The sequence below is a fragment of the Siphateles boraxobius genome, unplaced genomic scaffold (genome assembly GCF_051911475.1).
Source record: "Siphateles boraxobius isolate OS27281-9 unplaced genomic scaffold, OSU_SipBor_1 9, whole genome shotgun sequence".
Taxonomy (NCBI): Eukaryota; Metazoa; Chordata; class Actinopteri; order Cypriniformes; family Leuciscidae; genus Siphateles; species Siphateles boraxobius.
Genome location: NW_027509219.1, coordinates 13722037 through 13741921, shown reverse-complemented (window position 1 = coordinate 13741921; position 19885 = coordinate 13722037). Strand labels below are relative to the sequence as shown.

General features: G+C 37.7%; 1 protein-coding gene across 3 annotated transcripts in view; it reads left to right on the top strand.

Moving 5' to 3' along the window:
• gfra2a (GDNF family receptor alpha 2a) overlaps positions 1–18704 on the top strand; it is a 134583-nt gene extending 115879 nt beyond the window's left edge. Inside the window, exons 7-9 of one of the 3 annotated variants that reach the window (XM_077224514.1) lie at positions 4649–4812; positions 14622–14666; positions 15844–18704. In XM_077224514.1, coding sequence (XP_077080629.1) covers positions 4649–4812; positions 14622–14666; positions 15844–15966 — 332 coding nt within the window. In that variant the 3' untranslated portion in view covers positions 15967–18704. Of the gene's footprint in view, positions 1–4648; positions 4813–13056; positions 13353–14621; positions 14667–15843 lie in introns of those variants that run through there. The other 2 variants (XM_077224513.1, XM_077224515.1) reach the window with 2 other exon arrangements.
• Positions 18705–19885: the final 1181 nt, after the last annotated feature.

Genomic DNA, 19885 nt, shown 5'->3' with positions numbered 1-19885 from the left:
ACACGGGCATTCGTGCGTCGAGTTGTTAGACATTGCGACCGTTGCGCAAGCTTCCCCTGCATGTCACAAACTCACCCGTCACCTCCTCCTTGGAGTCAGACGCTTCTGAGGGCGCCTTGTTCCACTCCTCCCGCTTACTCAATCGTGCCGCCATCGAGCCTCACGACAGTTATAGCCAGGGCAAGTGGAGACTCCATCCCCTGGGTCCGGCTGGGTCATGACCATTCCGGGGCCGCTCAGTTGCCCCCCCGGTTTTATTTTTCCGCCAGTGTTTGGGTAAACCGAGCGGACTACCCTTGGACAAACACTGGGACTCAGCTGCCCCAGGGGCCCGCAGAAATGTGTTTAACCCCAGTGAGCCTTCTAAAAGTGACTGCGACTCATGGTCGCCTTGCGCCTGCAAGTCAGTGAAATCATCACTCTTCATGTTGAGCAGAATTGCTCCTGAAACTCAGTGAAGTTCATCGCACTCAGGTGTTGAGCAGCAATGCTCCTGTAGCTCAGTGAGTCCATCACAGGTAGCTCAGTGAATTCATCACACGCAGTGCTGAGCAGAAATGCTCCTGGTGCTCAGTGAAGTTCCTCGCACTCAAGTGTTGAGCAGAAATGCTCCTGAAGCTCAGTGAGTTTATCACACTCAGGTGTTGAGCAGTAATGCTCCTGAAGCTCAGTGAACTTGTCACACTCAAGTGCTGAGCAGAAATGCTCCTGTCGTTCAGTGAAATTCTTCGCACTCAAGTGTTGAGCAGAAATGCTCCTGAAACTCAGTGAGTTTATCACACTCAGGTGTTGAGCAGGAATGCTCCTGAAGTTCAGTGAACTTGTCACACTCAAGTGCTGAGCAGAAATGCTCCTGTCGCTCAGTGAGGTTCTTCATACTCAAGTGTTGTGCAGAAATGCTCCTGAAGCTCGGTGAGTTTATCACACTCAGGTGTTGAGCAGGAATGCTCCTGAAGCTCAGTGAACTTGTCACACCCAAGTGCTGAGCAGAAAATGCTCCTGAAGCCCAGTGATCTTCACATGTTGTGTTGAGCAATGCTCCTGTCTTTTGCGCCCGTCACTTGCACCTACATGCCATGTCAGGAGAGGAACAGGTCTTCATAGTTGCCCCTTATTGGCCCAACTAGACCTGGTTCCCTTCAACAGCCTTCCTGACTTCCCCTGGAAACTCTTTCGGGGACGGGGCACGATGGCACACGCGTTCTTCCCCCGGAGATTCCGGGCGGTCTTACATCTGAACGCGGAGGTTCAGGTGGCTATCACAAGAACATGTGATAGTTACCATCACTTCTGCGAGCACCCCCTAGAATTGGGTAGCGTGCTTACGCCTTTAGAAGTGGAACCTAGTCGTTGAGTGCGTCTTCTCTCCTGAGGAGATCCTGAAAGCTTTCGATCACTTCAGTGCTCTCTTTCCTGCAAAATGGGTTAGCCTGTTTTCCTAAATCACCCTCAAAATGATGTTGCCTCGGTGTTTAAACGACGCTCATCGTGTTGCAGAAGTATGCAGAAGCACGTTCTGGTCGTCAGGTTCCTGAGGAGCAAGGTCTTGTAAATCCTTGTGTCCCTCTTTATCCTCTTGGGCCTTGTCCCTGGTGCGACTGCACTGCAGAGACCGCCCCTGAGCCACTGCAGGTAGTGAGTTAAAAATTCTGTTATATCAGTTCTCCTGCTCGCGTGGTCTCTACTAGAGGGTAGGGACTTGCTCGCTTTCGGTCAACGTATTGTGCCTGGAGTCTGGGCCGGCTAACTCTCACAAGCTGAGACCCCGGCTCGGATGGTGCCCAAGGTTCCTACCTCTCCCGTAATAGGAGCAGGTGGTGAGCCTGCAAGCGCTGCCCTGGAGGAGGCAGATCCAGCCCTGGCTTCTCTGTCCGTTCGCTTGGACGTGTACAGAATGCAAGTCATAGACCTCAGACCAGCTCTTCAAATATCTGTTGGAATTCAGCAGAGAGGGAAGGCTGTTTCCATGCAAAGTTGCACTTAGTGCTTGCCTTCATTTCGGCAAAGATCCGAGATGCAACATGTCCACTTAGGTGTTGAGCTCCTCTATGATGAGTGTAAAGTGCTCCGCCTGGGCGTTGACGATATACTTTGCTAAACAGATTCTAGAGTTGGGGGCTGGACGACACCTGGTTGAACCGCTGCTTCCTGTGGGCTCCCTTCTCATGAAGCCAGTTTCACCGTGAGCCCGGTTCAAGTGTCGGCTTGCTGCGCCATTCCCCTCCTATGGACTGGATACGTGCGCCTTTCTACTCCAGTTGAGTTCCCTTAAACTTGAACCCTGTTGAGTTCCTCCACACCCCTCCGACGTCGGACGTGCGGAACGTCTGGTGTTAGGCCTACCACTCGTAAGCAGTGTGGAACCTGTGTTAGGCTGGGTCCATATGTTGCGGTCCCTTCGGTGACCCCATATGTGTATTCTTCCACGATACGGCTCCCTGCGGTGAGCCCGTGTCTTCCCTCGGCAGAGTCTCTCTGCCGTCACTGTCCGGTGGGTCTCCCCCCGTCTTAGGCTGGAGCCACCCCAGTGACATTCCATATGTTAGACTGCCCGGTTTCCGCCCAGTTCATATGTGTATTCTCCACGTTACCTCCCTCGGGTTGGATGTGGCTTCCGCAGCGTCCCTTCCTTCCAACGTACGGGGAACGCTTTCCCAGTGGTCCTGTAGGAACAGCAGTGACTTCCCTGGCCTAAGCCCTGTCCTTCCCCGCCTTAAGTTTGCGGGGGCATCAGGAGGCTTTGGTTTAGGGACTGGAGGGTGGCAGCGTTAGTGGCGTGTTCAATGGTTGATCCCATTTCAGTCGCGTCGACTACGTCCGACGTTATCGACTGAAAGGGAACGTCCTGGTTGCGTGTGCAACCCACCGTTCCCTGAAGGAGGGAACGGAGGACGTAGTCCCCTTGCCACTACCGCTGGACCACCGCTGACCCCGGGTTACTCTCGGCTCCTCAGCGAAAAGCAACTAGTGCGTGCATCCACTTCCGTATTTATACCCGCGCCGCGGGGGCGGAGTGTGTGATGCGAATCACGCACGCCAATTACATTGGCTCGTTCAATAGTACTCGAAGAAGACAGGCTCCCTAGCGTGATCCCATTTCAGTCGCGTCGACTACGTCCTCCGTTCCCTCCTTCAGGGAACGGTGGGTTGCATACGCAACCAGGACGTTCTTTATACAATAATACACTATTCACAATAAATAGTGGACCTTAAAATTGACCACACTTTTGGCTTCAAGAAAATAATAATTCCTAAATAGTGAATAAATGAACCTTTAGCAGATAAAAAAAATGTATGTTCTTTAATGCTTCAGTCTTTCTCTTCATGAAAAAATGGGCCAAAAAATCTAATGACTGATTCTGAACTCATGGCCCATCATATTTTGTCCAATCAAATGCTCTCTAGAATAAGAATGGCCACACTCAATACCTTATGTTACTGACTAGCAATAGCATGTAGCAAATCATAGTTAATACATGTAGCTGTTGGCGAAAACATTTTGTTTCTATACTGGCAAGTACATGATTATTTGTCTGGGTTTTGCTCAAGAAAATGATTTTTTGGTTAAGAAAACTCTTTTGAGGAAGAAAATAAATACGGAAACAAAAATAGAAAAAGACAGGTTATTTTACTTTGATTTGTTAAAGAAAGATTAACTTTACAATCCTTCAACATACTTTATCACATTTCATATAAAAAATCAATATTAGAGATACAATTAGGATGCAAATAAAAGTGAATTTAAGATGAAGAAATTCCACACACACACAATGTTTGATTGCTTGGCATGAATATCTTCGAGAGAGTGAAAGAAATAACAGAGCGGAAACAAAAACATAAGAAATACGCTACAGAGCTTCTGGCATTAGCACAGGAGACAATTCATCTGATATCCCACAGTGAGATGTGAGGCTGAGAGAGATGTTTCAAGTCAGTATAATTTGCATGGATTGCATGTAAATCATGGCTCTGTTACCAAAACTAGCGAGCTGCTTTCGTAGACTGCATTTTAAGGAATTGTAGGCACACTTCTGACGTAAGGGCTGTTCCAAAAATATCTTATTATGGGTGAATTGTAAGGCAGCATCACATATATCCTTCTTGTGGATTGAATGAGATGTTATAAATATACATGCAGAAAAGTAGTAAACAGTACTTGGGTCCTGATGTTTGATGTTAGCAAACTTTTTTGAAATTAATTGTGAGTCAAATCTCCTGTCTGCTTCGCATAAACAGCATTATTCTTATAGTGTAGGTACTGTAAGTGAAGTTGTTGCCTATTAAACATGTTTTGAGCGCAAGCATGAAAGCATGAAGGCATGAAGGCTCACTAAATTGTGAGACAGCCTATGTATGTGTGTGTTGTGAATGGATGTGTGTCCTGGTTTGTTTTTCTAGCAATTAACTGATCCCAAATCTGCAAGCGTTGCAGGATTAGCATTTAGCTGAACTGCTGACCCCCATATACAACTAACAAATGCCTCATTCCTCACAAACTTGGAGAGGAAGACACATATTACTTTTCTCCTCAAGGGACCTAACGATTTAAACTCCTTCTGACTTTCTGACTTCCTAAAGAAAAATTATCTTATGAAAATGTGTTTTTGAATCTATGATTTCTTTTCTCAATTTTTTCCTTTTCCTGCAGAAAATGCCATCCAGGCCTTTGGCTATGGGTCGCTACCCAAGCCTGATCCTCAGCCTGCTACAGGCTCAGTGAAGCCTGACCTTGAGCCCACTGCCAGTGTCCCTAAAACAACCATGGAAACTGTGGAGGATCCCTGCATCATATCGTCCTGTCCGAATTTAAACGTAAGTCAAATTTGAGGCGGTTAGGAATTTTTAGTATTGTATATTGCATCGTATTACAGGTAAGTTCATTGCAATGTACTTATTTTATATTGTTTATCTAATTTATTTTAACCAATTATTTTGAGTACTCTTTTACCATTACATGTGTAAGGATCAAACGTAAATTTGAATGATAATGTAAATGTTAATCAGTAAAACCTTGTGAAAGAGAAGTGCACCTAATTATATTGAAAGTGCTCCTGTGGTGTACTTAAAATCTTACAAGTATATTTAAAAAAAATGTACTTGCAGATAATATAATATTAATGAAATAAAAGGCAACTTACGTGTACCTAAAGAGAGTACACATTTTCATGACTGTTTCTTAACACACTTAAGTCCACTTTGTAATAATGTCAAATTAAAAGATTTACTTTGAAGTACATTTTAAATCTGTTTTATTTAATATTTTGTCATGCTGCTTTTGTCAAATACACTTCTGTGATGTGTTGACTAATATACTAAACCACATGTAAAAATACTTTTAACTGTAGTGCGTTATTAATATTAATTGAATATTATATTTAAATGTACTAAACTTAATCAATATATATATTTAAATATATTTAAACACATGACATTTAAGTTTCAATAGAAATGACATTAAAATATATTTTAGTTTACCATAAATGCTTTCTAGTGCATTCTGCAGTACACTTTTACCATATTTTTAAAGACAACATAATTATTTATGAAATTACATATAAAGATGCACTTAAGTGCTACTTAAGTGGGTCAAAACAGCACTCAAAATTGTAGCTAACTGCATTTAATTGTACTTTAAACTATAATATATTTTCAATGAATGGCAATTAACATGCAATTAAATGTTCAAAAACATCTCATTAAGTTCACACTTAAGTGTAGTCGATTTAAAAAAAGTGTGTTTCTCTTCAACAAGGGTAAGTCTAATAAAAAATGGATGTGTCTTAGTCACTGATGCAGAAAGAGAAAGAAGCAGCTGTGTGAATGAACTAAAAATACTGAACATATTGCTTAGTAAATATTTAAATCTTACCACTAAAAAGCTGCATTTTTTACAGAACATCAATTAAACACTACTCATTATTTTCAGTCAAACATGCTCTAGTAAAAAAAATTTGCATTTAATTAGCAGTGATTGGACTAGTTGATGATAATCAAGCTATGAACAGCTGTAGAATAAACAACTGACAAGATATAAATTAGTTGACATACCTTTGTTTGGTTAATTGCACACAAACACACACGTTGCTTTGCAGTCTTTCACCTGAGTGTACAATACTCTCCAGAGATGTTGATGGGCCCATAATTAACATATTAAAGTTGAAAATGTAAAATGACTGAGTGCGCCCCAGAAAACAGCACAAATAGACAAGACAGAAAAATATGTCTTCACAATTTCCCCAAGGAGCCACAAAACTGCATGTCACTATTTACACTGCATGATGTGTTTGTGTGCGTATGTGTACGACTGTACGTGTTGGGCCAGTAGAGCAATGTTTAATTTATTGTAAAAAAATATAATTAGTGCATTACCCAAGCAGGAAGTTTATAATCAGAGAATTCCCGAGGGGAAACATTGTCAAACTTTACCATTCTCCTGCAATTCAAAATCGTGTTAGATGTGCATCACAGATTCACCCCATTGCTGAAACTCTTTTTTTTTGGTCCCACTCAAACGAAAGATGAATAGTTTGCCATGGGCCATTTTTCTCATTCTGACAGGTATAGAGAAAATGGGCAAAGTCTCGCTCTGTTTACCGTGTTTTAATTCCAGGCAGGGTTTGGCATCACAGTGATTTTTGGAGGTGAAATTCAAAAGGGGCACTTTGGTCTATCTAGCAGGTCCAATAGCACTTAAAGTTTGCCTGAGGCAGAAAGGATGTTCCCTGACAGAATCTACATGTAGAAGTGACATGTCTCGTTCATGGACAAAACTGAGGGAGCAATTCTTTTCACCCAGCACTATAAATTGTCTCCAGTGCTCCATTGATATGAATTATCAGATATTCATCAAGTTATTCATACTTTTTCTTCTGCTAGAAAAGAATAGAACAGAAGAATGGAATATTAGTAATAAACAAAGCATGTTTAAATGAACACAAGGAATAACTTTCATTTGCATGCACCAATCTAACAATACATGTACTAAACATGTATTAAACATCTACTGTAATAAACAGCAATATTCACCTAATTATATTTTTGCTAACTTTTTATTTGTAAAAATAAAATAAAAATAAAATAAAAAAATAAAAATAAATTAGATTCTATTACAATAAACAATAAACAATGAACAATAAACCCATATGGCTACAACTAAATTCATTAAATATAACTTTACTTGGTCATGTGCTTGGAACTCATAATTATGTTATTTTTGACTCCACTTGAAGTCTCTATCAGAAAATGTGAAGCTGATACCAATCGTGATATAAGTATAGTTTGAATTCTAATCACGTCTTTATTTGTTAATTTATTTTACGTTTATTCTTAGTATGTTTGTCCTCTCAGAGAATTATCGTAATGACTCTTAAAAACAGGAACCGTACAATTTATAGACATGTAACATATGTAACATGTAGCCTGATCTTAGTTTCCTTTTCAAAAGACTTTTATTTTAGATAGTTTCCTGTTTCTTAGTCCGTAATCACATATAATCTTTATCTATCTGCTTTGTTTTTTGTTTATTAATAAAGTAAACAGCTGTAATTAGATCCACCTCTCCTTCTCCTCTTTGGTGGCCTGCTAAGCTATGTATTTAAAAAAAGGCATAATTATTTCAATTACAGTATGAATTTGTGAGTTTTGATTGCTGATCACAGGAGAATACAGGAGAAGAATATCGGCCAATTAAAACTATAAACTATCTCTTGGTGCACCCCTATTATGTTAATATTTTGCTTTTATAATGCTTACACAAAATGAAATTCTAAAACATATTTTATGTTGATGTAACCAAGGCTGCAGGTGGAAATATAATCCAGTAAAATATATATATATATATATATATATATATATATATATATATATATATATATATATATATATATATATATATAATTTTTTTTTTTTTTTTTTTTAAATCTCTGACTTTTCATAATCAAATCTTGATGGATGAAATCTAGCCCCACCCTGCTACATGAGCTAATGCTAATTCCAGCTGAATGTTTTGCTTTGCTATAAAATGTGTCACAATACACCGTAAACAGATTTTTGGAGTTTGTTTTACAGTCTTTATACTTAAACATTTCACATTTTAATTAAATGGGTTACTTGTCAGTTCTTTGCAATTATTTGTGAAATGTACTAGCGATTGTGAGTGAAAATTGTTTACAAGGAAATCCAACACCGATTATTTTATATTTTTCAGTGTACGCAATGGTATTGGCCTGCTGATCTGTGCACCTACGTACGGTTTTATGTAAAAAATAAACGTACGGTTTGTTCTCACAAAGATGAAAGTCCTGTGTACCAAGATGAATGATTTTGCGAGTATTTATGTGTTGGTTTGTTTGAGCAGGAATGTATGTAGCGGTGCGAGACTACACGTCGGCGTCTTTCTATGTGTTTCTGTGTCAAACAATCAGGGCAAGTGTGAGAGTTTTAATGCAAAGAGATGAGATGTGAATGAGTAGAAGAGAAATGGAGGGAGATGTTGAAAAGCAAAGAGGAGAGCTGGGGCATTAGCAGAGCTGTGAACAGAGATCTGGGCTGATGTCAACAGGCAGCTGACACACATCACCGCTCTCTCTAATTAATTGGCTTTTAGTCACTGTCCTCTGTTTCTCTCACCCTCACCAACATCCTCGCCTGTCAACACACAATTTCTGTCCCCTCCTCCGTCTCTCGCTCTGTCTCTCCCTCTCGGTCTCTTTGCCAGCTGCAGTTCTGGGAGTTCTGGCTTTTGCCTAAGCTTGCATCTAATTATGCATGTTTACAAAGGAGATGCTGAAAGTTCACTGCATGAGCTAACGCTAATTCAACACAATCACTTTATTCATACATCAGGTGAAATGACACATACAACAAAGGAAAGAGACATACCATACACAAACACAGATAAATAGTTAGATATTGTTAACTGTAGTATTATCTCCTTCGCCGAAACTCACTTTTAACTGATTTGCGGCTATGGGCATGAACAGAAAGATAAAACATTATAGGGTGAATTCACTAAGATTGAATTGCACCTACCGATAGTGTTGTTTATTTGCACGGGTTGTTTTAGCACCCTATTCGCTTAATGAATTATGCAAATCAGGCAATGGTGCAAAACACAGCAAAAACACCTCTGTGCTGAACACAATCGGCATGGCACAATTCCATGTCATGAAATCTTGCAAGCCGATTCTGAGTGATATGAAATGAAATAATCAACAAGTTTTCCACATTTAAAAAATAAATAAATTTAAACTCAATGAGGATTGATATTGAATCAATTAAATCCGAATCTATAACAGTTACAACAAGGTCCATTTAGTTAACGTTAGATAATGCATTAACTTACATTAACTAACAGTGATCAATACATGTGTTACAGTGTTTATTAATAGGCAGCTATTTGCACTAAGTGAAAATAGCAATACATTCTATTTACACAATAAAAGTAGCAGTTCTTTGCTATGTGCAAATAGTTGTTAGAATAAATATTATAAATAGTGGCAGATACTATTTGCACCTAGGTAGTGTTGTACATTAATAAGATGCAGTAATAACACAGAGTGTAAATGACTATATTAAAATATTTAAATTAATGCCACCGTATTGTGACAATAAAGCCCTCCCTAAACCTAAACCCTATCTGATAAACCCTTTATTATTAAACCGTCGTTAGGCACTTTATTTTATATTTTAATATTTTTTTTATTTTTAATATTTTATTTTAACAATTATATTTTATATTTACTTATTATTTACTTATTACTTATTATATATTATATTTTCAAATATTCTTTTATTTTTTATTGACAATAAATGTATTTCCCATCTGATGTGACGGGAATAGGGAGAAGAGTGAGTTCGGCAAATGGTGGATTCGAACTCGAGGTCGAAAGCGTCAAAAGCTGTTTTCAGGCGCCACACTCCTTCCCTAATGTCCAGTGCAGACATTAAGTTGCTTGCGCCTTAGTGCAAATATACACTCCGTTATTAATATTTGCTAGCATTAGTTAATAAAAATACAACTGTTCATTGTTAGTCAGGGCTGGACTGGTAATCTGGCATACCGGGCAAATGCCCGGTGGGCCGACGTGCTTTTTGGGCCGATACATCTCATATATATATATATATATATATATATATATTTTTTTTTTTTACGGCCCATAAAACTCGTACATCGGCAGCCCATTCGTTTTGTTTTGTTTAATTGACGGCGCTGGGTTAGTGCCGATGTAATGCATTGGTCAAAAAAAAAATCATATTTTTTTCCAATGACAGACCGGCCCATGAAACACGTAGATCAGCGGCCCATTGGTTGTTTTCTTGATTGACACTGGGCTGGCCCAATCACATCTTGAAACACCTCCCCCTTTGTGCTTTGAGTAGGCGTGCAGTGTCACGTGTACTGTGTATCTGTCTACAGTCTGAGAGATGGAGAAGAAACGCAAGGAATGTGCAGATAAATAGCGTGAAAAATAGATATAGGCCCTTCAAGCAGACGCTGTAAAATGTGTCAAAGTATATGTGTTTTCTGCAGCAGCAGGACCTTCATCAGCTCCAGTGGCTGATGAGGAGGATAGTGAGGAGGATCAGGAGAGAGATGAGAAAGTGTAGAGCCTGTGGTAATCAGAACTACTTTTTAAAACACTTTGGCTATGAGTGTAGGAACCCATTACCTAGTTACGCATTATTTCCACATCTGCATTGTTGACGATTACCGCAATTTACTAGAAGTTTAATGAGACGCGTTTGTATCCATGTTTTCCGCCAAAATAAAAGCTTGATGCAGTTTCCGTCAAAATAAAAGATCATGTGCTTATCTCTTTCAAGTTTATAAATTAGTACAAAACTAATTATGAAAGTTTTCTTTATTTTTCAGTGCATTTGTTTTACAATATATGGCTATTAGGCTACTGTCTTGAGATTAATTATAACTATTATTATGTAGTAGTGTAATATAGTAAATATAGTTCTACACTAAAAGAGTTTTTTTTTCTGTGTTTAATTTGCACACTAAAAATGGGTTGGAGCTTTTAATTTTTAACTCTCAAAGTGCACCAGATTGATGAATTTAACATTAAAATGCACACAATTTTCTTAGGGGGGGCATGGCCCCAAACCCCCCTAGAGGGACAGAGGTTCACCCACCACAGTTTTACCAAAGATCCTGTGGGAAACACTGGTATAGCTATGCCAGTGCAGCTTATAGCTTGTTTTTTGATGCATCACTGCGGAGTATAGTTCAATTGTATTAATAAATTACAATTTCGTACTTATTTCATCTGTTAACTCTCACTCGTTCCTACTCACTCATTACATGCCATTAGTGGTTTTAATGAATAGGAGTTGAACATATTCAAGGGCGTGCAAAGATGGGTGGTGTTTATGATCATATGTAGAAATTAACATTAACATAATTAATAAATGCTTTAAAAGTATTTTAGAAGTATTTCCCTTTGTTAGTTCATGTTAACTAATGTAGTTAACAAAAGCGTTACCAAGGAATCAGTGTTTAAAATGGATTCATTGAAACGGCATGCACTGAATTGGCTCTTTAGTGTACTCAACTATACCAAGTGTCTGCACATACTTGCATGTGTGGTCATAACTCCATCATGAGATCATAGCACAATAGCTCAATGCTAATTGAATATGGCACATTGTGTAGCAAGGCTAATTTACATAGAAAGAGGTGTGTCTGTATTGCAAAGAATCAAAATGACTTAATTAAAATAACCACACAGCAATTTTCACACTTTCTTATACTGGTTATGGGTTGTTCATGAATAAGATGCAGGGGTTTGTGGTAAAATTCCACACGCACTTTAACAGCTCATATAATGCACTTACTTTCAAAACATCTTGAAATCACTCATTCTAATAGTTCTTCATGCTCTACCTTTTAATCAGAGGAGGGAAGATTAAGATCGATTGAGTCTCGGGTAAATAGCATTGTGTGGAGAGAAGGCTGACTAAGGGAGCAGCACACAGCGGACACAAATTGAGGCACTAAATCCCTATGGGATACAGTCTCTGCCTCCTGGCCATTGTATGTGTCATGTGGCTGCTCGGTTTTCGGGACTACAGCACCTGATCAAACCAACGGCTTTGAGAGAGACAAACATATGCAGGATGTTGCTGCAAGAATGCAATTTTAATTATAAATCGCTGAGAGGTGTTCTTGATATCTCTAGAAACAATTCAAAACCGAGACTTGCCATCGTTATTGTCCGCGCGCTATACTTTTTTCCTATCTTGAAGGTGTCGGGAGATGATTGCATCTCTTCTAAGCCTCAGTGGGCTTATTGCAAATGCCAGCCTGGGCGCACGGATGTACTCCAGGCCCGGCTGAAAGGTCTCAGTCTTTATTCTAACATAATTGAAAACAGATTTATTGGATTAGGGCGAGTCTGTGTCTGTGTGAGTGCACTAGTTCAATTCCATCGTTCTTTGTCATAAACAATGCCACGGCGACGTCTTGACAAACAAGCTTTGATGACCTTGTTTGGGGAACAGAATTTTACAACATTAGATGCAGAAATAAATGTATGGTTATATGAGTGAATAGGAAGGGAATGATTTGCACCTCCTTGCGAAGACCTTCAGAAGTCCGAGGCCTTATGAGAATTCAGTCAATTAAAAGTAGATGGCCAAAAGAGTTGGCTTAAAATAAAGCAAGATGAGTAGAATGGGACAATGTATGTCTGTCTATATTATACAAGTTTATTTAACAGAACTTTTACCACAAATGCAGGATATGTAAATGTCAAATTTCTAGGTCTCAGTGAAAAGCACTGAAAAAAAATACAGAAATTGCTTGTAAATGTAACAAATGATTACAAAAAAATGGCAAGTAATACATTTAATTAAAAGTCAATTTTTGAAGTAAAAAGACTGAAATAGTATTTTCTTGTATACATTTAAAAAAAAAGTCGGAAATCATTATTAAAGGCACACTATGTAACTTTTCGCTACTAGAGTTCATTTATTCAAAACAAAGGCATAGCTTGATGACACCTTAATTTCGTGGAATCATGGGAGTTGTTGTCTTCATCTCTACAGCCGGTGGAGAATACGAAGGGACTCAGGCAGAAATCTTTTTCATGGATGACCGGTAATGTATTAACGTTACAAAAGCCGTTGGAGCGGAACGGGCCACTGGAGTGATTGCTAATGAGAGACAAGCACGACATGCGGCTCGAGAGCAGTGGAGCTTTTATTATGTCCCTTCCACTTCTTCCGGTCATGCGTATGTGGGGTAACGCAGCGCTGTTTTATCATATTAGATACATTTGACTGTGTTGAAAGTTGTTATAATGCTACTCTGTACCTTTGCTCGGCGGCTACTTTTTTTTTTTGACACTTGTTGCACACTGCAGTAAGCTAGATCGATATTTGGCATGGTAAATATGGTACTCGCGGTAAATCAAAAAAACGAGATTTAAACAAAAAGACTAACTGTGTTTAGCTATATAACAATGATTTGTTTTCTGTCGATGAATGTATCCAAACAGTTGCTCAACTGTCTAATAAAACACATAATATTTTAAAGTGTAAATAAAAAATAAAATAAAACTGGAAATCGAGGGTAAGGCGGGTATCATGTCATTGATAGGTGATGCACGGACACAGTCCATGTCCTTGTTAAAACTGCTTATTTCTCTGGATTTAAACATTCTTAGAAACATTTGGGATAATGTAAATGCACAAATCAACAAAATATATGAAATTGGATATTTTGGATATTTTAATCCAAAAATCTTATATAGTGTGCCTGTAAAGGAATAGTTCACTTAAAAATATTTAATTGTCACTATTTACTCACTATTCATCATATGTATTACATTAATAGTCATGCTATACATTCTTAAAACTCCCCTTTGATAAAAAATGCATAAAATGCAGTATACTAGTTTGACATTAAATCAAATTAAATAAAATGACACAAGTTTTCACCCTTTAAAAATATTAATGAATGTAATCATATAAATCAGAGTTTCTTAAACTTTTCAATCCAGGTACCACCTTTAAGCAAATCAAAACGTCCAAACACCAGCTAGTTACAACAATATTCCCTCTAATTTTTTCAGCACTGTGCAGAATGACATCTCTTTGAGTGCAAGCTTTAGAACTGAGTGGCATAATGACATATTTTGATTGAAATCCCTGTAATTCAGATAAATCATGCTTCTGCAAGAGCCTCATCAATCCCTTTATTGCCCTTTACAGATCCGAGGAAGAGCCCCATTAGAGCAGCACACAGAGAGAGACACATTTAGAGGATTACAATGTATTTGCATGTGTTATTATGCACATTTTGGCATCTAACTTAAACATTTTGGAATTATATTTAGGATTTTTTTCTTAAACCTTATCCTAGAAACACTTTGAACTCTTCTGTCAGACTGGTTAAATTATTAAACTGCTATATGCTAGGGGGTGTTGACCCAAAAAAAAATCTATAAAAGAAAGTAGCACTTCAGATTTGATTCATTGTCAGGTGATAGATAAGATAGAATGATAGAATAATGCATTACAGATAGATAAAGTAGATCCTTTAAAACAAGACACCATCGCATTTTACTTAATTACATATTTTAAGGATAACCTTATTTCCTTATTTGCAGGAATTTGATTGCTATCAAGCAAAAGACTACATCTGCGAAAGTGAGGTAAGAAGTGCAGAGATGAAACTCCCCAAGCCAGTGAGTTCAAGCATTATCTATAAGGATCTCTTGCTTGTGCATGAAAAGGGAAAAAAGGCTTGATGACTATCATGTGTCGAGCACCATAGCACCAGAGCATGCATTGTGGCTTTATTGTAAATGTGTTATAATAAGACATTTCCCTTGTACAGTCACTTGCATGTGCTGCAAAAGCTTTAGAGGGTTTGGGTAAATCTCACAAAAACTGTCAAGAACGTGTCCGGGTCATATTATACACCAAATTATTAAGTATTATTAAGTATTAATGATGGTATTAATATTAGTATTTGTCAACTATATGTAACTGCAGTATCATGAAAATAATGTCAGTCACAAAGTAAAGTAAATAAATGAGTATTAATAATAATAATAATAATTTGTATTACTGTAATATATGAATGCAATTGTAATAAGAATTGAATGGCAGTCAGCACTGAAAATAATGTAAAATATAAATAATGAGTTATTCTATAATATTCAATAAAATTGTAGTTGAGTAGTGAACATTACAAAGAAAATGTTCAGAAGCATTTTGGTAGTATTTTTCAACAATATGCAACTGTAGTATATAATAACAATAATATGTAGCAATAAAACAACAACAATGATAATACTACTAATAATAGTAATGGTCCTAATAACTTTCATCTGTAAATCATATCATAAAGATCCATATCACACACACACATATATATATATATATATATATATATATATATATATATATATATATATATATATATATATATATATAATTTTTTAAAAAATTTTTTTTGTAAAATGTGACCTGGTCTTATTTTCACGAGATTCACCAGTTTGAACAATGTCTGGTGTTCCATATAATATTATTATTATACTCTCTAGTTTATGGTCCAATTCTCACTATGAACTAGTTTCTTATTAGCATGCATTATTAGGATATTGGCAGTTTATTGGTACTTCTAAAGCACATACTAATGCCTTATTCTGCATGAGCATATTCTACATCCTTAATCCTACCCAATACCAAAACTTAACAACTACCTTACAAATTATTAATAAGCAGTAGTTTGGAGTTTATTGAGCAAAAGTAGTACTTAATAATTAGTTGAGAATTGGATCCTAATCTAAAGTGTGACCTATTATTTTGTATGTTTGTTCACAGGTTCCTGGCAGCCCACCGAACACAAGAGTAGAGGTTCCCACAAATTCAAGTCCAGGCACAGAAGCCCTAACTGATGTTTTGATGGTCGGTCTGTTGTTTGCTCTTGGAAACCTCACTATGTAGAACTACCTGAGCTTCATAAGCCAGCAAAGTGAGGCCAAGGCTGATGGAAACCCCCTCATGATCATCTTCAGACCAAACTCACGCCTCTCTCCTCTACTGCAGCTTTCTTTATTTCTTTCAAATGAACACCAAACAGAAAGAACACAGAGACACATATCGAAAAGTCTGCTGCACCTTTGCCATGGCTGATTGAGAAAGTTGCATAGCGAATGAGCAAACGGCCAAGAAACAGATATTGTGTACTTAGCCGCTTGATTCCAAAGTCGAAGACCTGTAAGGCACCTGATTGGTGGACCTGCAACTAAAGACCCAGGCACAAAGCTTTCCAGTCTACTGTACTACTTCCTGCCGCCCATAAAAAGGTTTGTCTCGCAGCACCCATCAGGCCTGAATTAGCACTGTATTACACCATCTCTGAGAGGCATTCTCCATCCCGGCCCACTGCCCATTTATTGGATTTGCCATGCTCTTCTTTGACAGCTGCTTTAGCTTTCTCATTGTGATTATTCCTTTTCAGTTCCGTCTTTTTTCCTTCTTTTGTCCACCAGTCGAACAGGAGTAATTACTTTCCAGTGGTTCTTTTAAACGTGAAGTGTTTGAAGTTTAAATCTGTACCCTGTCGACACAGCGGGAGGTGGATGTCATGGGCGACAGCTCTCTTAGTCACATTCTCTACTTAGTTTGACAGATTTGAAAAAGAAAAGGAATGTTGAGATGAAGTTGATGAAAGCGTACCAGTGGATCAACAGGAGAAGTAGATCTTTGCAAACGGATTCCGTGTGGGTTCGCAATGTCGATGGGCTGCCCACACATGTATAATTTTGTCTGTGAATATGAATGTTTTTCTTTCCAAAAGTACAGCTGTTAATTATTATGTGTTGTCTTTAAATGAAAGATGAAGAGACCCTAGATAAAGTTCTAGACGAGCAGTGGGAGTGACAAGAACTGCATGACTGAGAAAAACCTGGAGGTGCTCATACCACTAACCATTAATAGTCATGGCATAATCTGTCTCTGGTTCTACACAAGAAAAACACTGACAAAAAAAGAAAAGTGTTTTGGGGCATTCATCGTCATGTGAATCATTGTGTGCAATTTCTGATGTGGCCTTACTCTTTGTTTTTCCTCCTCATTATTTTCTAGCCACTATGTGGAGAAGGTCGATGCCGAGTTTTGATGTTCGGAATGTTACTAAAAATGTACTCCCCTCAATTCACAGGTTCAGTAAATGCACTAGAAACGTATGACTCTTTTATCAACATTCCAAACACTGAAGTTATTAACAAACAGACATCGATATAAAAATATATAAATGTAAAGGTCAAAACTAAAAATATTGATATATTGTGTCCTATAGGCTTGTTATATACGTACAATTGCAAAGCAAATGATAAATATGAAAATTCTTTGTGTAAATATGACAATAATGCCATTGAAACACATTAAAGAAATGTAATATCAGTTGGGATCAATCTGTCAAAACAGATCAACATCAACATGCAAACTTTTTGTTTAATTAATAGATTAAATACTTTTTAGTACCAAAAGATGTAGGAGTATTCTAAGATTCTAACATTATTTCTAAAAGGATGCAGTGATGTAATCAGCTCTATTTTACCAGATCTTCTCATTTCGTGTGAATGTTCCAAGACTTAAGGTCCTTGCACACATTCCAAATTCTCGTCCGAAAATTTCGCAGGTTAAAAAAAAAAAATACGACCTTGCGTTGTTTCAATTACGTTTACTCCGAACCTTTCGTCCGTCATAAAAAAATCAGATCGGGTTCGATTTTCTGTTTTTAGCAAATACGCAGAATTGACGCAGAACGTCAAATATCAAGCATTTTAAGAGGTGTTTTGACAATTCAGAGCCACCGAATACTTTTGTTGAAACATCTGGAATATATAGATCTATAAACGGTATATTTTTTGAAGTATGCTGCCTTTTTGAGTAAAAAAAAGTATATATATATTTTAACGGAGGTATTAAGTCAAAAGGCAGGTTTGTCATTGTTGAGTGAGAACAAGAACAAATTCAAATGATAAGTAAAATGATCCTGTCACCAGAAACTGATATCGCAATCCTTGATTTGAAATTATTTTCAAAACTGTGCTGTCATATTTGGTGGGAACAAAAGTAGCAGTGAATGAAATCTAAGAAATACAATGTGAATTCTCTGACACCCAAAAAAGGTGTCAGTTCACATTTAGTCATACAACCTTTTAACAAAAAGTCAAAGTACATTCATATCTCAATGTACCTGAGATGAAAAGCATTTGCCACATACTCTCCAAAACAGTGTTGATACTGTACTGTTTATCAAAAAGGCCTACTATGGTTTGGATAATGTTGTGACTGGTGGATACAGAAGTGTGTGATTGTTGAGTGTGTGTGTAGCCTACATGTACAGTACATTTGTGTATAAGATTTTTAGCTATGGTCAGGAGGGGACGGGATTTGGTATCAGAATGAGACCATTTGACGAATGTAAATTTCAGATGCAAAGAAATTAACTATGAAAAAGAGTAGCACTTCACAGAGACATTCAATGGAGCTTTTGCTGTGTCACATGACTTTGATAAACCATTGTGATTTGATCACCTCTGGAATTAGCAGAGTTCTACGTCATCTCATCACTGCTTTGATGTAAGGGTCACCTCCCTTTGTAGACTGCTGTGAGCTCCAGATATGCTAATGCTGTGCTTGTTTCCTGATCAATAAAGCCACTTCAATTTTTACTGCCTCCCGCATTTGTTTTGTGTTGAGGACAACAATAAAAGGCTTGTTGCAAATGTGATCCTTGAGGTGATTGGCAAAAATATATGTGTTAGTTAGATTAACCAACCCAGGCTCACTGGAAATAATCGCCTGTGATGACATTTCTGCAAGATCCATTGCTTATTGTCCAATGAGTGGCTCTAAAATCAGGTTCAGATTTATCCAAAACAGATGAACGTTAATCTGACAACGTTTTATGTTAGTAGTTGTATTTATCGCGGCAGTTCAGAAATGAAATGTTCGGTGAGTGATGCTAAAAGGTTTGTGTTTGAAAATAACGTACCACCTACACTAATCCTAACCAATAACGTACCACCTACACTAAACCTAACCAATAATGTTAACAAAAGCAAATGTGTGATAAAAAACTTCATTTGCTGAAGCAACCATATCATTTCAGCTTGCTTCTACAAGTCTTTGAGCTCTTTTATCAAGTGCTGTGACTTGTGTTTCACAGGACTAGTACCTGAGTGCTCTGCAACACTGTACCAGGTGAGCTACTGAGCAAGTTTACTACGTAGGAAAGCCATACATATGGAGCTGATTATGTGATGCAAACATCAAAATGTATTCATTTGCAAATCATGCACTATTATAAAAGTGTTTTGAGGTCATTACAGTATTTAGCAAGGAACCATGCAAAATAAGTCTTTATTTATAAACAGGTATCCCAAACATTTGCTAATTATTCCATTGGTCAGTCAAACAATAGCCACACCCCAAACTCACACTATTTGTTAAGCTGTTGTTGGGCATTTCAGGATACTCAAACAAACAGAGCAATGTTTTAAAAATAGCACAGAACAAGAAGGTAAAACACTTTTTGTCTCTGCAGCTGGAATAACATTATTTTAAGCTTAGCATTACAGTTTGAAAATTATGTCAGTATTTAATCAACCTCATGTTGTTCCAACCTCGTAAGACCTTCGTTCATCTTCGGAACACGAATTATGATATTTTTGATTAAATCTGAGAGCTGGTTCACTCCTCCATAGGCTTCTTAAGGAATTGAAGCTTGCCAGCCCCTAAAAGTTATTAAAGATATAGTTAAAATAGTCCAAGTGACTACAGTGACTCAATCTTAAGTTTATCAAACGACGAGAATACTTTTTGTGCACAAAAAATAAACAAATAACGACTT